The sequence below is a fragment of the Oncorhynchus gorbuscha genome, linkage group LG25 (genome assembly GCF_021184085.1).
Source record: "Oncorhynchus gorbuscha isolate QuinsamMale2020 ecotype Even-year linkage group LG25, OgorEven_v1.0, whole genome shotgun sequence".
In the NCBI taxonomy this organism is placed as follows: Eukaryota; Metazoa; Chordata; class Actinopteri; order Salmoniformes; family Salmonidae; genus Oncorhynchus; species Oncorhynchus gorbuscha.
Window position 1 is genome coordinate 12,163,520 of NC_060197.1, and position 18,890 is coordinate 12,182,409.

The 18,890-nt window shown below is 51.4% G+C and overlaps 1 protein-coding gene across 1 annotated transcript in view; it reads right to left on the reverse strand.

Moving 5' to 3' along the window:
• Positions 1-18,890, reverse strand: part of LOC124014363 (transcription factor SOX-5-like) — a 312,039-nt gene that overhangs the window by 38,544 nt on the left and 254,605 nt on the right. The window contains 1 exon segment of the mRNA XM_046329260.1: positions 7,683-7,809. Within this exon segment, the coding sequence (XP_046185216.1) occupies positions 7,683-7,809 (127 nt within the window).

The window sequence follows — 18,890 nt, forward strand, 5'->3', positions numbered from 1 at the left end:
CACTCTACCTCCTTTTCTCTTTCTACACCGAGACAGCTTTGACAGTCCCGTGTGAGACCTCTCTCCTTTCACTTCCTCCCTGTTCTCTATTTAGGCCAAATGTTCCCCCATCCCATCTCTCTCTCTCCCCCTCTACCTGCAGCCCAGATAGACCCTTTACTCTTCTTTCCCCTTGTTCTCCATTCTATCCCTCCATCTGCCTCCCCTCCCTACCTCCCTCCCTCCCTCCCTCCGGTCCGTTCTAAAGCCCTCCTTTGTCCTGTGTCTGGTGCGTCCTAATGAAAGGCTGATTGTGTGGCCTCTCTCTAATACCTCCTGACAAAGACTCTGAAGGTGTTCAAAGATAAAGACGCCCTGGACGTAATTAAGCCAGAGAGGGCGACGTCACCGCTGCAGCGTTCTTTCTGTTCTCTCTCTTTCTTTTCCTCTCTCTCTGTCTCTGTTCCATCCGTCTGCACCCACTTTCTGCAATCGCTCTTTGTCTGTGCACTCTCTCTCTGTGCTTGTTTTCTCTCTCTCTCTCTCTCTCTCTCTCTCTCTCTCTCTCTCTCTCTCTCTCTCTCTCTCTCTCTCTCTCTCTCTCGCTCTCTCACTCTCTGTCTATCTTCCTGCCTCTCTTCCCCTCTCTCTCTCTCTGTGCTTGTTTTCTCTCTCTCTCTCTCTCTCTCTCTCTCTCTCTCTCTCTCTCTCTCTCTCTCTCTCTCTCTCTCTCTCTCTCTCTCTCTCTCTCTCTCTCTCTCTCTCTCTCTCTCTCTCTCTCTCTCTCTCTCTGTCTATCTTCCTCCTCTCTGTCTATCTTCCTGCCTCTCTGCTTGTTTTCCCTCTCTCTCCTCTCTCTCTCTCTCTGTGCTTTTCTCTCTCTCTCTCTCTCTCTCTCTCTCTCTCTCTCTCTCTCTCTCTCTCTCTCTCTCTCTCTCTCTCTCTCTCTCTCTCTCTCTCTCTCTCTCTCTCGCTCTCTCACTCTCTGTCTATCTTCCTGCCTCTCTGCCCCTCTCTCTCTCTCTCTCTCTCTCTCTCTCTCTCTCTGTGCTTGTTTTCTCTCTCTCTCTCTCTCTCTCTCTCTCTCTCTCTCTCTCTCTCTCTCTCTCTCTCTCTCTCTCTCTCTCTCTCTCTCTCTCTCTCTCTCTCTCTCTCTCTCTCTCTCTCTCGCTCTCTGTCTGTCTCTCTGTCTGTCTGTCTGTCTTCCTGCCTCTCTGCCCCCCTCTCTCTCTTAGTAGGCCATGTCGGCAGTAAGTGAAGGCTGATGAATCAGGGATGGAGAGAATAGGAAATAAAAAAGAATGGAGCAGGTTATTAGCACCCATCTGCAAGATAGCTAGGCCTGTGTAATTACTATGGGAGGGAAAGGTCAGGGCTGGGGGCAGAAAGGAGGGATGGAGGGAGAAGATAGGGGGAGGAGGGATGGAGAGAGGAGATGGGGAGGAAAGGAAAGGGAAAGGGAGATACCTAGGCAGTTGTACAACTGGATGGATTGAGGGAGAAGACAGAGGGAGGAGGGATGGAGGGAGAAGATGGGGGAGGAGGGGTGAAGGGAGAAGACACGGGGAGGAGGGATGGAGGGAGAAGACATGGGGAGAAGGGATGGAGGGAGAAGACTGAGGGAGGATGGACGGAGGGAGAAGACATGGGGAGGAGGGATGGACGGAGAAGACATGGGGAGGAGGGATGGAGGGAGAAGACATGGGGAGGAGGGATGGAGGGAGAAGACATGGGGAGGAGGGATGGAGGGAGAAGACAGAGGGGAGGAGGGATGGAGGGAGAAGACATGGGGAGGAGGGATGGAGGGAGAAGACAGAGGGGAGGAGGGATGGAGGGAGAAGACATGGGGAGGAGGGATGGAGGGAGAAGACAGAGGGGAGGAGGGACGGAGGGAGAAGACATGGGGAGGAGGGATGGACGGAGAATACATGGGGAGGAGGGATGGAGGGAGAAGACATGGGGAGGAGGGATGGAGGGAGAAGACAGAGGGGAGGAGGGATGGAGGGAGAAGACAGAGGGAGGAGTGATGGAGGGAGAAGACATGGGGAGGCGATATGGAGGGAGAAGACAGAGGGAGGAGGGACGGAGGGAGAAGGCAGAGGGGAGGAGGGATGGAGGGAGAAGACAGAGGGGAGGAGATATGGAGGGAGAAGACAGAGGGAGGAGGGACGGAGGGAGGAGACAGAGGGGAGGAGGGACGGAGGGAGAAGACAGAGGGGAGGAGGGGAGGAGGGATGGAGGGAGAAGACAGAGCAGAGGAGGGATGGAGGGAGAAGACAGAGAGGAGGAGATATGGAGGGAGAAGACAGAGGGAGGAGGGACGGAGGGAGAAGACAGAGAGGAGGAGATATGGAGAGAGAAGACAGAGGGAGGAGGGACGGAGGGAGAAGACAGAGGGGAGGAGGGATGGAGGGAGAAGACAGAGGGCGGAGGGAGAAGACGGGGGGAGGAGGGATGGAGGGAGAAGACAGAGGGAGGAGGGACGGAGGGAGAAGACAGAGGGAGGAGGGACGGAGGGAGAAGACGGGGGAGGAGGGATGGAGGGAGAAGACAGAGGGAGGAGGGACGGAGGGAGAAGACAGAGGGGAGGAGGGATGGAGGGAGAAGACAGAGGGGAGGAGGGATGGAGGGAGAAGACACGGGGAGGAGATATGGAGGGAGAAGACAGAGCGAGGAGGGATGGAGGGAGAAGACAGAGGGGAGGAGGGATGGAGGGAGAAGACAGAGGGGAGGAGGGATGGAGGGAGAAGACACGGGTAGGAGATATGGAGGGAGAAGACAGAGCGAGGAGGGATGGAGGGAGAAGACAGAGGGGAGGAGATATGGAGGGAGAAGACAGAGGGGAGGAGGGATGGAGGGAAAGATAGGAGGAAGGAAGGATAGAGGGAGAAGACAGAGGGGAGGAGGGATGGAGGGAAAGATAGGAGGAAGGAAGGATAGAGGGAGAAGACAGAGGGGAGGAGGGATGGAGGGAAAGATAGGAGGAAGGAAGGATAGAGGGAGAAGACAGAGGGAGGAGGGATGGAGGGAAAGATAGGAGGAAGGAAGGATAGAGGGAGAAGACAGAGGGGAGGAGATATGGAGGGAGAAGACAGAGGGGAGGAGGGATGGAGGGAAAGATAGGAGGAAGGAAGGATAGAGGGAGAAGACAGAGGGGAGGAGATATGGAGGGAGAAGACAGAGGGGAGGAGGGATGGAGGGAAAGATAGGAGGAAGGAAGGATAGAGGGAGAAGACAGAGGGGAGGAGGGATGGAGGGAAAGATAGGAGGAAGGAAGGATAGAGGGAGAAGACAGAGGGAGGAGGGATGGAGGGAAAGATAGGAGGAAGGAAGGATAGAGGGAGAAGACAGAGGGGAGGAGGGATGGAGGGAAAGATAGGAGGAAGGAAGGATAGAGGGAGAAGACAGAGGGAGGAGGGATGGAGGGAGAAGACAGAGGGGAGGAGATATGGAGGGAGAAGACAGAGGGGAGGAGGGATGGAGGGAAAGATAGGAGGAAGGAAGGATAGAGGGAGAAGACAGAGGGAGGAGGGATGGAGGGAAAGATAGGAGGAAGGAAGGATAGAGGGAGAAGACAGAGGGAGGAGGGATGGAGGGAAAGATAGGAGGAAGGAAGGATAGAGGGAGGACATGAGGACCAAAGGTTGACCGGGTTCAACAAGCCACCGGTGTTCTTATTCCTCCTAAACAGTTGTATTATAGTGTGTTATTTGTGCAAAACAGAACATCAGCGAGTGAAAGATACTCGTGTTATGATAAATGGATGTATTTATTTCATTAAAGGGTGTATCTATTAAAATGAATGCCATGGCGGTGGAATATTACTGCCACTAGGCATAGACAGTCAGATATCAACAGTGACGCTAATACATCACACTGTTCTCAGGGTATGACCCTGCATATCTGACTGGGTCCCAGAGTGACTTCGTCACAATGCTATATCAGGACAATACACTGGGTCTCTCGGCTTAGGCCATGGCACTAGTTTGTGTGTGTGTGTGTGTGTGTGTGTGTGTGTGTGTGTGTGTGTGTGTGTGTGTGTGTGTGTGTGTGTGTGTGTGTGTGTGTGTGTGTGTGTGTGTGTGTGTGTGTGTGTGTGTGTGTGTGTGTGTGTGTGTGTGTGTGTGTGTGTGTGTGTGTGTGCCCAGCCTTGTAACAATCAGTCCTGACCCAGGACCTCGTCTCAATAAGCAGTAATCCAGACTTCAGCATTCAACATTTTTCCCATACAACTCCGGGACATAAAAAATGCCAGGGTTCAAGTAGCATTTTTTGGAGGGATCCTTATTTCAGTGGATGTGTATTCTGGGAGACAGGCAGCATCCCAGCATTCCCTACATTGTGCACTACTGATGCGGCGCTGGTCAAAAGTAGTGCGCTATTCAGGGAATAGGGTGCCATTTGGGACACATCCGTTTTGCCTCCTGCTCCTTAAACAAACAACGGAGAGGCAGATATTCATGCCCCTCATGGGGACACGGCTGTAACAAAAGAGAGAAATAAAGAAAGCAAACATGTTGCTCTTGGCCAGAGAGATGCATCTCCCTAGACTACTGGGTGGGACAGAGAGTTCTCACTGAGAGGGAGAGAGAGAGAGAGAGATGCATCTCCCTAGACTACTGGGTGGGACAGAGAGTTCTCACTGAGAGGGAGAGAGAGAGAGATGTATCTCCCTAGACTACTGGGTGGGACAGAGAGTTCTCACTGAGAGGGAGAGAGAGAGAGAGAGATGCATCTCCCTAGACTACTGGGTGGGACAGAGAGTTCTCACTGAGAGGGAGAGAGAGAGAGAGAGATGCATCTCCCTAGACTACTGGGTGGGACAGAGAGTTCTCACTGAGAGGGAGAGAGAGAGAGATGCATCTCCCTAGACTACTGGGTGGGACAGAGAGTTCTCACTGAGAGGGAGAGAGAGAGAGAGAGAGAGATGCATCTCCCTAGACTACTGGGTGGGACAGAGAGTTCTCACTGAGAGGGAGAGAGAGAGAGATGCATCTCCCTAGACTACTGGGTGGGACAGAGAGTTCTCACTGAGAGGAAGAGAGAGAGAGAGATGCATCTCCCTAGACTACTGGGTGTGACAGAGAGTTCTCACTGAGCGGGTTGGAGAGAGAGATGCATCTCCCTAGACTACTGGGTGTGACAGAGAGTTCTCACTGAGAGGGAGAGAGAGAGAGAGAGATGCATCTCCCTAGACTACTGGGTGGGACAGAGAGTTCTCACTGAGAGGGATGGAGAGAGAGAGATGCATCTCCCTAGACTACTGGGTGGGACAGAGAGTTCTCACTGAGAGAGAGAGAGAGAGAGAGAGAGGGAGAGAGAGAGAGAGAGAGAGAGAGAGAGAGAGAGAGAGAGAGAGAGAGAGAGAGAGAGAGAGAGAGAGAGAGAGAGAGAGAGAGAGAGAGAGAGTTCTCACTGAGAGAGAGATGAGAGAGAGATGCATCTCCCTAGACTACTGGGGTGTGACAGAGTTCTCACTGAGAGAGAGAGAGAGAGAGAGAGAGAGAGAGAGAGAGAGAGAGATGCATCTCCCTAGACTACTGGGTGGGACAGAGTTCTCACTGAGAGGGAGAGAGAGAGATGCATCTCCCTAGACTACTGGGTGGGACAGAGAGTTCTCACTGAGAGGGATGGAGAGAGAGAGATGCATCTCCCTAGACTACTGGGTGGGACAGAGAGTTCTCACTGAGAGGGAGAGAGAGAGAGAGAGAGAGAGAGAGAGAGAGAGAGAGAGAGAGAGAGAGAGAGAGAGAGAGAGAGAGAGAGAGATGCATCTCCCTAGACTACTGGGTGTGACAGAGAGTTCTCACTGAGAGGGATGGAGAGAGAGATGCATCTCCCTAGACTACTGGGTGTGACAGAGAGTTCTCACTGAGAGAGAGAGAGAGAGAGAGAGAGAGAGAGAGAGAGAGAGAGAGAGAGAGAGAGAGAGAGAGAGAGAGAGAGAGAGATGCATCTCCCTAGACTACTGGGTGGGACAGAGTTCTCACTGAGAGGGAGAGAGAGAGATGCATCTCCCTAGACTACTGGGTGGGACAGAGTTCTCACTGAGAGGGAGAGAGAGAGATGCATCTCCCTAGACTACTGGGTAGGACAGAGAGTTCTCACTGAGAGGGATGGAGGGATGGAGAGAGAGAGACAGAGAGAGAGAGAGAGAGGGAGAGAGAGAGAGGGAGGGATGGATGGATAGGGACAAGAGTGGATGCCTCACTGGGCAAATTTTGTATTTGTGTGTGTGTGTGTGTGTTCTGTCTACAGTGTGTGGTGTTTACTGTGTACAGCAGTGATTCTCAATCCTGATTCTTGGGACGATAAAGACGCCCTGGACGTAATTAAGCCAGAGAGGGCGACGTGATCCTCGCAGCGTTCTTTCTGTTCTCTCTCTTTCTTTTCCTCTCTCTCTGTCTCTGTTCCATCCGTCTGCACCCTCTTTCTGCAATCGCTCTTTGTCTGTGCACTCTCCCAACGGGGTGCACATTTTTCCTTTTGCCCTAGCACTACACACCTGATTCAAATCATCAAAGCCTGATGATGAGTTGATGGTTTGAATCAGCTGCGTAGTGCTAGGGCCAAAACAAAAATGCGTTCCCCGTTGGTTCCCCAGGACCAGGATTGAGAACCACTGGTGTACAGTATGTACTATAACCCATATATAAGTCAACAAGTGCTGATGCTTCAGAAGGACAGCAGCCCTATCTGTCATTCAGGGCAACACCATTCTCCTTGGCTCAGGCAGAGAAAAGACAGCAATATTCCTCCCAGACAGCGGGGCTCTTTAAGTGGGCGGTGGGCGGTGGGTGGTGGGCGAGGATTGGCACATAATGGCATTAATTGAAACTGGAAGGAGACTTGTTTAGGAAGCTGTTAGTTTCTGGGGGATGAGCTGGACCTTAGAGAGACCAGTCTGTCTGTCTGTAGGGGGAGGCGAGCGCGAGAATTGTTGGACAGGCGTGTGTGAGGCGCGTTGGACGCATGTTCTGGCGGGGGCCCGTGTTAATGTGAGGGAACCTGGGGCAGGTCGCGCTACCCCCTGGCATGTTCCTACGGTATTCGGAATGCCCGTTCCTGGCACACACGTGTTGCTTCTCGCGGTAAACAACACATTGCCTCACAGCCGGACTGCCGCGGCCAACAACAAGTCCCACAGGATGAGGCTTTTTTGTGTTGCTTTCAAAAAATAATAATCTGGAAAATTTTAAATGGAGACAAAAGGATGAGCCAAGTGAAGGAATGAGCCAATAGACAGAGAGAGAGAGAGAGAGAGAGAGAGAGAGAGAGAGAGAGAGAGAGAGAGAGAGAGAGACAGAGAGAGAGAGAGAGAGAGAGAGAGAGAGAGAGAGAGAGAGAGAGAGAGAGAGAGAGAGAGAGAGAGAGAGAGAGAGAGAGAGAGAGAGAGAGAGAGAGAGAGAGAGAGAGAGAGAGAGAGAGAGAGAGAGAGAGAGATTGAGAGAGAGAGACAGAGAGAGAGAGAGAGAGAGAGAGAGAGAGAGAGAGAGAGAGAGAGAGAGAGAGAGAGACAGAGAGTGTGAGAGAGAGAGACAGAGAGAGAGAGAGAGAGAGAGATTGAGAGAGACAGAGAGTGAGAGAGAGGGTCCCTGTCTCTGTAGAAAATACACTTGTAATGGCGTGGCAACAACACCACTGACATGTCCCAATCTAGACCCACAGAGAATAGTCAGTTTGAAGAGACTGTTAGTACTTACTGCAGCCTGGTTTGTAGTTGAATCCGGGGGGCAGCAGGAAGCCTTGCTGGGCAGCAGCTACAGCCAGAGTCCTCTGGTCTGGAGGGAACACAGGGATCATCAACGGAGGCAGCTGCCCCTGGACCTGCTGAGAGACGGGTGGAGGGGGAGGAGGAGAGGAGGAGCAGAGGAAAGGAGAGGGGAGGAGGAGAGGAGAGGAGGAGAGGGGAGGAGGAGAGGAGAGGAGGAGAGAAGGAGGAGAGGAGGAGCAGAGGAAAGGAGAGAGGAGGAGGAGAGGAGGAGCAGAGGAAAGGAGAGGGGAGGAGGAGAGGAGGAGCAGAGGAAAGGAGAGGGGAGGAGGAGAGGAGAGGAGGAGAGAAGGAGAGGGGAGGAGGAGAGGAGAGGAGGAGAGGAAAGGAGAGGGGAGGAGGAGAGGGGAGGAGGAGAGGAGAGAGCGATAGAGAGAGAGATCAGTTTATTGAGCATATGGATATCCGTATCTGATATGGGGTGGGGGAGGTATGTGAGTGTGCAGTCCAGGTGTAGTCAGACATTGATCTTGGGTAGTGAGGGTGAACAGAGCAGACAGAAGCAGAAGGCTGGTCTATCTGTATCAATGTAGGCCAGCTGGGGCTATTGTCTGTTCCTCACCTGAGGGGGTATCAGGTCCAGTCTGTGACCTTTAACCTCTAGACACAATCATAGCTCAGTGTGGTGAGGTCAGGTGAGATCATCTGGCCACGAATAAGATAAGAAGGAAGAAACTGTAGAATGCTCACACACAGACACACACACACACGTGCAGCTATACACACACGCAGACACACACCGGAACAGAAGAGAGTGCACGCACACACACACACACACACACACCGCTCCCGCCGCACACCCCCATCCAACACGCAAATACGTACTCTGTCCTCTCCTCTTGAGCACCTGCGTCTGATACAGAGCTGTGTATATGAGCAGAGACAGGTCAGAGTCAGGGAGTCCTGTCCTGTTGATTACCGAGACAACGAGGGAGTCACGAGGAAGAATCACTGCTAAACTCTCATAACAGCTGGCCTGGCTTCTTCCCTCCCCAAGGAGAGAGGAGAGAGGAGCACTCTGAGTCGGCAGCACGCCATCCCTCTTCACAAGGTTTCCAGAACTCAGTGAAAAAATACAAACTCAGTGACTTTGGCAAGAGGAAGAGTCTGAGTGTTTCAGCACAGAGAGAGAAGTAGGAGACAGATGGTGGAAGCCGAAGATTGTGTGTGTGTGTGTGTGTGTTCAGCTGAAGACTGCTCTGCCAAAAACCACACAAAGACACTGAGGAGTGACATGACTGACAGAAGAGATGTGCAGAGACATGGGAGAGAGAGTCCACAGTATGAAGAGTTAGATAGATGGATAACAACAACGTTTTGCAGGCTAAGTTTGAAGATAACAAACCCAGGTGGGCCTTACAGTTTCATTAGCAATGGCTGAAGGAAATATCATTCAAACCCAGGGATCAAAAGGAATAAGCTATTACCTGTAGAATGAAATATCTGAACGGTTATAAAACATTCGATGACATGGACACAGATGCAACTATTAAAATTGAATGTCAAAGCGACACTGACAAGTATTTTCTCATTCCCCCATCCCTCTCTGCTTCCCTCCTTCCTTCTCATTCCCCCATCCCTCTCTGCTTCCCTCCTTCCTTCTCATTCCCCCATCCCTCTCTGCTTCCCTCCTTCCTTCTCATTCCCCCATCCCTCTCTGCTTCCCTCCTTCCTTCTCATTCCCCCATCCCTCTCTGCTTCCCTCCTTCCTTCTCATTCCCCCATCCCTCTCTGCTTCCCTGCTTCCTTCTCATTCCCCCATCCCTCTCTGCTTCCCTCCTTCCTTCTCATTCCCCCATCCCTCTCTGCTTCCCTCCTTCCTTCTCATTCCCCCATCCCTCTCTGCTTCCCTCCTTCCTTCTCATTCCCCCATCCCTCTCTGCTTCCCTCCTTCCTTCTCATTCCCCCATCCCTCTCTGCTTCCCTCCTTCCTTCTCATTCCCCCATCCCTCTCTGCTTCCCTCCTTCCTTCTCATTCCCCCATCCCTCTCTGCTTCCCTCCTTCCTTCTCATTCCCCCATCCCTCTCTGCTTCCCTCCTTCCTTCTCATTCCCCCATCACTCTCTCCAACCCTCTCTCCTTCCCTCTCTCCTTCCCTCCTTCCTTCTCATTCCCCCATCCCTCTCTCCATCCCTCTCTCCTTCCCTCTCTCCTTCCCTCCTTCCTTCTCATTCCCCCATCCCTCTCTCCTTCCCTCCTTCCTTCTCATTCCCCCCATCCCTCTCTCCTTCCCTCCTTCCTTCTCATTCCCCCCATCCCTCTCTGCTTCCCTCCTTCCTTCTCATTTCACCCTTATATTACAGAATGCTGTAATGTAATGGAGAGACAAAGCTGCAGGAATATGTTAAGGACGTCATTGTCTTATGCCACCGCGGGATAAAGGACAGGTAGGTGAGTCAAATGGATGACAGGATCAAGTATGTCCTCCCTCTCTTTCTCACTCCCTCCCTTTCCTTTCCCCCTTTCTCTCTCCCTCCCTCTTTCAGAAATGAACGTTCTCAATGTCTCAATGTGTGTGTGTGTGTGTGTGTGTGTGTGTGTGTGTGTGTGTGTGTGTGTGTGTGTGTGTGTGTGTGTGTGTGTGTGTGTGTGTGTGTGTGTGTGTGTGTGTGTGTGTGTGTGTGTGTGTGCGTGTGTGTGTGTGTTCTTTCTGTTTGCTATGTGTGTGTTTGTATTCTCAGCCATGCCTCTCCTGCCTGTGTGTCTTTTCTCCTGTGTGTGTGTGTGTGTGTGTGTCCTCTCATGACCAGATCCAGCAGTACGACACCAGACCATAACCACAGGCAGGATCAGCGCAGCGCGAGGGGAATAGTGGAACAGGAACTGCTTGTCTCCCCCCACCACACAATAATTACACCACAATTTTGGTAAACCATAAATGCCATGTGTTGTGCGCGGTGCGGCCGTGGATCAGACGGGAGAGGCACGGTAGCGGAAGGTCTGGACAGGCCCCCCTGCGGAGGCGAATCACAGAGACTACAGCTCCTCTCTGCCTTTCAAACCTAATTGAACATATGCTGGAGAGGAACGGGCTGCAGATACCCATAGAGTCATGGGGATAGGAGAGACTGGAGTTATTTCACTGTGCCCACCATACACACAGGCACAACAGGCACAGGGCCAACACCATCTCTTACTTTCCCTTTGAAATTTGTGTTACGGATGAACGTCTATTTTTGACGCATTCATTCCACGTGGTTACAGGGTGAGTTCCACGTGGTTACAGGGTGAGTTCCACGTGGTTACAGGGTGAGTTCCACGTGGTTACAGGGTGAGTTCCACGTGGCTACAGGGTGAGTTCCACGTGGTTACAGGGTGAGTTCCACGTGGTTACAGGGTGAGTTCCACGTGGTTACAGGGTGAGTTCCACGTGGTTACAGGGTGAGTTCCACGTGGCTACAGGGTGAGTTCCACGTGGTTACAGGGTGAGTTCCACGTGGCTACAGGGTGAGTTCCACGTGGCTACAGGGTGAGTTCCACGTGGCTACAGGGTGAGTTCCACGTGGCTACAGGGTGAGTTCCACGTGGCTACAGGGTGAGTTCCACGTGGTTACAGGGTGAGTTCCACGTGGTTACAGGGTGAGTTCCACGTGGTTACAGGGTGAGTTCCACGTGGCTACAGGGCGAGTTCCACGTGGTTACAGGGTGAGTTCCACGTGGTTACAAGGGTGAGTTCCACGTGGCTACAGGGTGCGTTCCACGTGGCTACAGGGTGAGTTCCACGTGGCTACAGGGTGAGTTCCACGTGGCTACAGGGTGAGTTCCACGTGGTTACAGGGTGAGTTCCACGTGGTTACAGGGTGAGTTCCACGTGGCTACAGGGTGAGTTCCACGTGGCTACAGGGTGAGTTCCACGTGGTTACAGGGTGAGTTCCACGTGGTTACAGGGTGAGTTCCACGTGGTTACAGGGTGAGTTCCACGTAGCTACGGGGTGAGTTCCACGTGGTTACAGGGTGAGTTCCACGTGGTTACAGGGTGAGTTCCACGTGGCTACAGGACGAGTTCCACGTGGTTACAGGGTGAGTTCCACGTGGTTACAAGGGTGAGTTCCACGTGGCTACAGGGTGAGTTCCACGTAGTTACAGGGTGAGTTCCAAATGGTTACAGGGTGAGTTCCACGTGGCTACAGGGTGAGTTCCACGTGGTTACAGGGTGAGTTCCACGTGGCTACAGGGTTAGTTCCACGTGGCTACAGGGTGAGTTCCACGTGGCTACAGGGTGAGTTCCACGTAGTTACAGGGTGAGTTCCACGTGGCTACAGGGTGAGTTCCACGTGGCTACAGGGTGAGTTCCACGTGGGTACAGTGTGAGTTCCACGTGGTTACAAGGGTTGATTCGGTGTGGTTACAGGGTGAGTTCCACGTGGCTACAGGGTGAGTTCCACGTGGCTACAAGGGTTGATTCGGTGTGGTTACAGGGTGAGTTCCACGTGGTTACAGGGTGAGTTCCACGTGGCTACAGGGTGAGTTCCACGTGGTTACAAGGGTTGATTCGGTGTGGTTACAGGGTGAGTTCCACGTGGTTACAGGGTGAGTTCCACGTGGCTACAGGGTGAGTTCCACGTGGTTACAGGGTGAGTTCCACGTGGCTACAGGGCGAGTTCCACGTGGTTACAGGGTGAGTTCCACGTGGTTACAAGGGTGAGTTCCACGTGGCTACAGGGTGAGTTCCACGTAGTTACAGGGTGAGTTCCAAATGGTTACAGGGTGAGTTCCACGTGGCTACAGGGTGAGTTCCACGTGGTTACAGGGTGAGTTCCACGTGGCTACAGGGTTAGTTCCACGTGGCTACAGGGTGAGTTCCACGTGGCTACAGGGTGAGTTCCACGTAGTTACAGGGTGAGTTCCAAATGGCTACAGGGTGAGTTCCACGTGGGTACAGTGTGAGTTCCACGTGGTTACAAGGGTTGATTCGGTGTGGTTACAGGGTGAGTTCCACGTGGCTACAGGGTGAGTTCCACGTGGCTACAAGGGTTGATTCGGTGTGGTTACAGGGTGAGTTCCACGTGGTTACAGGGTGAGTTCCACGTGGCTACAGGGTGAGTTCCACGTGGTTACAAGGGTTGATTCGGTGTGGTTACAGGGTGAGTTCCACGTGGTTACAGGGTGAGTTCCACGTGGCTACAGGGTGAGTTCCACGTGGCTACAGGGTGAGTTCCACGTGGCTACAGGGTGAGTTCCACGTAGTTACAGGGTGAGTTCAACGTGGTTACAGGGTGAGTTCCACGTGGCTACAGGGTGAGTTCCACGTGGTTACAGGATGAGTTCCACGTGGCTACAGGGTGAGTTCCACGTGGCTACAGGGTGAGTTCCACGTGGTTACAGGGTGAGTTCCACGTGGTTACAAGGGTTGATTCGGCGTGGTTACATGGTGAGTTTTATGTGGCTACAGGGTGCGTTCCAGGTGGTTACAGGGTGAGTTCCACGTGGTTACAGGGTGAGTTCCACGTGGTTACAGGGTGATTTGGTTATGGTTTGCGACTCACACAAGCACACACACAGAGACTCACACAAGCACGCACACAGAGACTCACACAAGCACGCACACAGAGACACACACAAGCACGCACACAGAGACTCACACAAGCACGCACACAGAGACTCACACGAGCACGCACACAGAGACTCACACAAGCACGCACACAGAGACTCACACGAGCACGCACACAGAGACTCACACAAGCACGCACACAGAGACTCACACGAGCACGCACACAGAGACTCACACGAGCACGCACACAGAGACTCACACGAGCACGCACACAGAGACTCACACGAGCACGCACACAGAGACTCACACGAGCACGCACACAGAGACTCACACGAGCACGCACACAGAGACTCACACGAGCACGCACACAGAGACTCACACAAGCACGCACACAGAGACTCACACGAGCACGCACACAGAGACTCACACAAGCACGCACACAGAGACTCACACAAGCACGCACACAGAGACTCACACAAGCACGCACACAGAGACTCACACAAGCACGCACACAGAGACTCACACAAGCACGCACGCAGAGACTCACACAAGCACGCACGCAGAGACTCACACAAGCACACAGAGACTCACACAAGCACACAGAGACTCACACAAGCACACAGAGACTCACACAAGCACGCACACAGAGACTCACACAAGCACGCACACAGAGACTCACACAAGCACACAGACTGTTATGTGGGGCAGTGTCTTCCATATGATGTTTCTTACGCCTTTATGACAGACACACAGTTTCTCTTTATGTCGGCCAATAGGTAGCTCGTGCGTTCATATGTGTGAGAGACAGAGGGGATTCGCTACCTCCTGGCTGTACTCATCCTGTCATCCACACACAGATCAGAACAGCCTGAAAACAACTCTAAGACCTCCTCTCATATAGAGCGTTTCTCATATAGAACAAAGTACATCCAAAAAGCCATATTACAGTAAATCCACAATACAGTAAATCCACGATACAGTCCGGATTACAATAAAGTATTGTACTTTAAATCTCCATCTTGAGGTAAATGATATAAGAAGATAATGTGGTTTTGAACAGTAGACAGAGTCTGACTGAGAGAAATATACAGCCCATATGTTGATCCTCTAACAGTTTAGTCAGATCTCTAGTGTGTGCATGTGCGTGTGCGTGTGCGTGTGCGTGTGCGTGTGCGTGTGCGTGTGCGTGTGCGTGTGTGTGTGTGTGTGTGTGTGTGTGTGTGTGTGTGTGTGTGTGTGTGTGTGTGTGTGTGTGCGTGCGTGCGTGTGTGTATATGTGTGTATATGTGTGTATATGTGTGTGTGTGCGTGTATGTGTGTGTGTGCGTGTGTGTGCGTGTGTGTGCGTATGCGTGTATGTGCGCGTGTGTGCGTGTATGTGTGTGTATGTGTCTGTGTGTGTGCCTGCGTGTGTATGTGTGTGTGCTGCGTGCGTGTAACAGTTTAATCAGATCTCTGGAGCAGCTGTTCACTCTCATAAACACACTGCTAACCCACAATGCGGTAGCAGCCAGCCACAACCAGGCCTGTTCAGATCCATCTCTCCCTGTCTGACCAACGTTAGGACTCTGTATTACACTGAGATCATTATTGTATGGGAAGAGGACATTTTTTTGTTCTCACACACAAGCACACACACACACACACAACACACACACACACACACACACACACACACACACACACACACACACACACACACACACACACACACACACACACACACACACACACACACACACACACACACACACACACACACACACACACACACACACACACACACACACACACACACACACACACACACACACACACACACACACACACACACACACACACACACACACACACACACACACACACACACACACACACACACACCCATGCACAAGCCCATGCACACGCACGCGCGAACGCACACACGCACACAATATCCAGCTGTTGTGTCGGGATTAGCAGGGGTCAACAGCTCTCCCAGATTGATCTGATGCTATTGTCCCCTTGTCCCACAGACCGATGGGACAAGAGGTTAAAAAACGTGTGAGGATGTGTCTGTGTGTGTACAGAGACAGATTGCCTGAATGAGAACACACGCCCACCTCTCAAAACATGAAACCAACCAACATGGAGCAGAGATCTGCAAAATCAACCGCCAATCAACATTGCTGAATTCTTTAGCAGTTTTCTTTACTCATGTTGCATTGGTGCCTAACTGAATTTTCTTCATGAGACGCTTGATTTTAAACTTCTTATTTGCTTAAAGCATGAAATTACATTCTCCTGAGAGAGAGAGAGAGAGAGAGAGAGAGAGAGAGAGAGAGAGAGAGAGAGAGAGAGAGAGAGAGAGAGAGAGAGAGAGAGAGAGAGAGAGAGAGAGAGAGAGGAAGAGAGAGAGAGAGAGAGAGAGAGAGAGAAAGAAAGAGAGAGAGAGAGAGAGAGGAAGAGAGAGAGAGAGAGAGGAGAGAGAGAGAGAGAGAGAGAGAGAGAGAGAGAGAGGAAGGAGAGAGAGAGAAGAGAGAGAAAGAGAGAGAAGAGAGAGAGAGAGAGAGAGAGAGAGAGAGAGAGAGAGAGAGAGAGAGAGAGCGAGAGAGAGAGAGAGAGAGAGAGAGAGAGAGAGAGAGAGAGAGAGAGAGAGAGAGAGAGAGAGAGAGAGAGAGAGAGAGAGAGAGAGAGAGAGAGAAGAGAGAGAGAGAGAGAGAGAGAGAGAGAGAGAGAGAGAGAGAAGAAGTAAAGAGTGCTATGCTCTGCAATGTACAATGCTTCAGATCTGACATCTGAGAAGAAGAGGGAAAGTGAGGCCAGATCCACCAGAACACATTACAGAAGCAACATAAAGGCAAACACACATCTAACACGGTCTGTGGGAATATACTGTTCTGCTGCTCTGTCTGATCCAACATAAAGATAACATGAATCTAACATTCAGAAAACACTGTGAAAACTACATACAGGAGTTAAAAAGGCGGGCCTCCTTCCGCTTTAGTCCTAAACCTGAAACAAAATGGAGAAACTCCATTCAAAAACCTCTTCTTCTAATCAGTCTTGCATGAAAACTCGGGAACAGAAACTCTCCTGTTGAAAAACACGAGGCGAAGCAAGAAACTTTTCTCCTCACAACTTTCTTTCACACAGCCGTGAAAAAGAAACATAATCATTTATAGAACTAAAACGGATTAGCAACGACTGTAGCGAGAGAGAGGAAACACGGAAAAAGTGGAGAGGAGAGAGTTGGCAGCGAAGCTCGCTCTGCGTCGTTCGCCAGGCGGCACAGCTTGAACTTAAAGCGTTCTGAACATAATGAAGATGTGGTGCCAATTAACATATGTAGTGTGAACAGGTTTGCTGGCACGGAGAGGAGACAAACTCCAAGGTAAAGTTATTATTAGGGCGTAATTAGCCGTATGAAGTAAACGGGGGGAACAATAGCTGCCAGCCTTGACAATATGGACAACATCTGAGTGTGCGGAAAAATACCACCATAAAGTGTGGGTCCCACAGCTAAAATCTGTTTGGAACCATATGCTCAAGCAATTAATGCAGAGCCTGGGTGACCTAGCACTGAAAAGGGGAGACACAGCGATATAACCAATAATTAATTTGTGCTAGATGCTGGATAGAGGGATGGAGCCGTGGATGGATAATATTCAGAGAGGGATTTTAATATTAGAGTAGGCGAGCGGGAGAGTGAGTCCATTAACTTTCACAGGACAACGGCTATTAAAGGCTAGCCTGCTGTGACAACAATGCATCTGCTAATGTCACAGTGGGTTGTTTCACACACATTAAACACACACATTGACGCAGACAGGCACATACGCACGGACACACCCACACGCACACGCACACGCACACACACACATACACGCACACACAAACAAGCAAACAAACAGACACACACACAACCGTGTTGCTTCACTGGTCTCAGTGGGGATTGGAATCGGAGCACACCTTTGGAGGTTCCCAGGATGAGCATCCCTGTGTGTGTGTGTGTGTGTGTGTGTGTGTGTGTGTGTGTGTGTGTGTGTGTGTGTGTGTGTGTGTGTGTGTGTGTGTGTGTGTGTGTGTGTGTGTGTGTGTGTGTGTGTGTGTGTGTGTGTGTGTGTGTGTGTGTGTGTGTGTGTGTGTGTGTGTGTGTGTGTGTGTGTGAGAGAGAGAGTACTCTCAGAGGGTACACATCAGACGTTCTAGACATACGTTAACGATTCACATAGAAAAAGAGGAACAGAATACAATGAGAGGTCTCAGGTTGATAACGACCATTAGGAGAAGTTCTTCTGAGCCTTGAAACCTGGGTTCTGTTTTTAGTTCTTCAGAGTGAAGAAGGCCAACTCTTTCTCGCGCTACTTCTTCCACACGGATTCCAGAATTCGTCCCAAATGGCACACTCTACCCTATATAGTGTATTGCTTTTGACCGGAGTCCTATGACCAGAGCCCTATAAATGAAATAGGGTACCTTTTGAGACACAGCCCAAGTTCTCTTTGGGGGAGGGGATGTAAACAGGCAAGGGCACCTTCAGCTGATTATGTCTAATGTAACAGAGGAGAGAGTCAGCGGCACGGTGACCACCTTTTTATTAACCACACATTAGGTTAGAGGAGCGGAGTCTGTGTCTGTGTCTGTGTGTGTGTGTGTGAGTGTACGTCGGCGCAAGGCCTAGGTGAGCAAAGCTCTGTACCCATCTGCTCCTGTGTGTCCTCGCTCTTAAGAACCATTAACTGGTGTCAGGGAGGAAGAGAAGACAGGAGAGGAGAGGAGAGGAGAGGAGGGGAGGGGAGTGGAGAGGAGAGGAGAGGAGTGGAGAGGAGAGGAGAGGAGAAGAGAAGAGAAGAGAAGAGAGGAGAGGAGAGGGGGAGAGGAGAGGAGAGGAGAGGAGAAGAGAGGAGAGGAGAGGGAGGAGAAGAGAGGAGAGGAGAGGAGAGGAGCTTTTGACCAGTCATAAAGGTAAGGCAAAGTTTAGGCATAATGCGTCTTCTTACTGCCTCATTATCTGTCTTGCTCTCTCACTCTCTCTTATTACCTTGTGCTTTCAGAACTATGTTTCATCCCCCCTCTCAGCCTGTTTGGCAATTTTCTCTTAAGCCTATTTGAGGTCACAATGACATGGAACTGACACACGCATGAAAACATTCCTGATTGCTTACGCAACTGCCCATGGAAACTGTAACCAGTAAAAGACACAGTGAGCAGAGAAAACACCAATTACATTCATTCCAGAGTGATGAGACAAATTAAGCAATTACACAGCCAATTGGGTTAGCCGCTCCCATGCACAGCACATGGAGGTGTGCAGGCGGTCCGTGTGTCTGTGTTTCACTCTGTCGGTCTCCTTCCTTTCTTTACCAGCAGAAGAGAACAGGCATTTTTCATCCAGTGGAGGTAGAGATGGGGATTGAGTTGATGGGTCGGGGCTATGTGGGCTGTCGTGTGTGTTGTCAGAGAGTGAGAGACAGAGAGAGCGAGTGAGAGGGTGAGAGAGAGCGAGAGGGTGAGAGAGAGAGAGAGAGAGAGAGAGAGAGAGAGAGAGAGAGAGAGAGAGAGAGAGAGAGCGAGAGAGTGGAGGAGTGTTATTGAGTTAATTTACATGGATGTGGGTTGACTTTAATCAGGTCCTCATAAGCGGCTCGTTAGTGACTGTCGTCACGG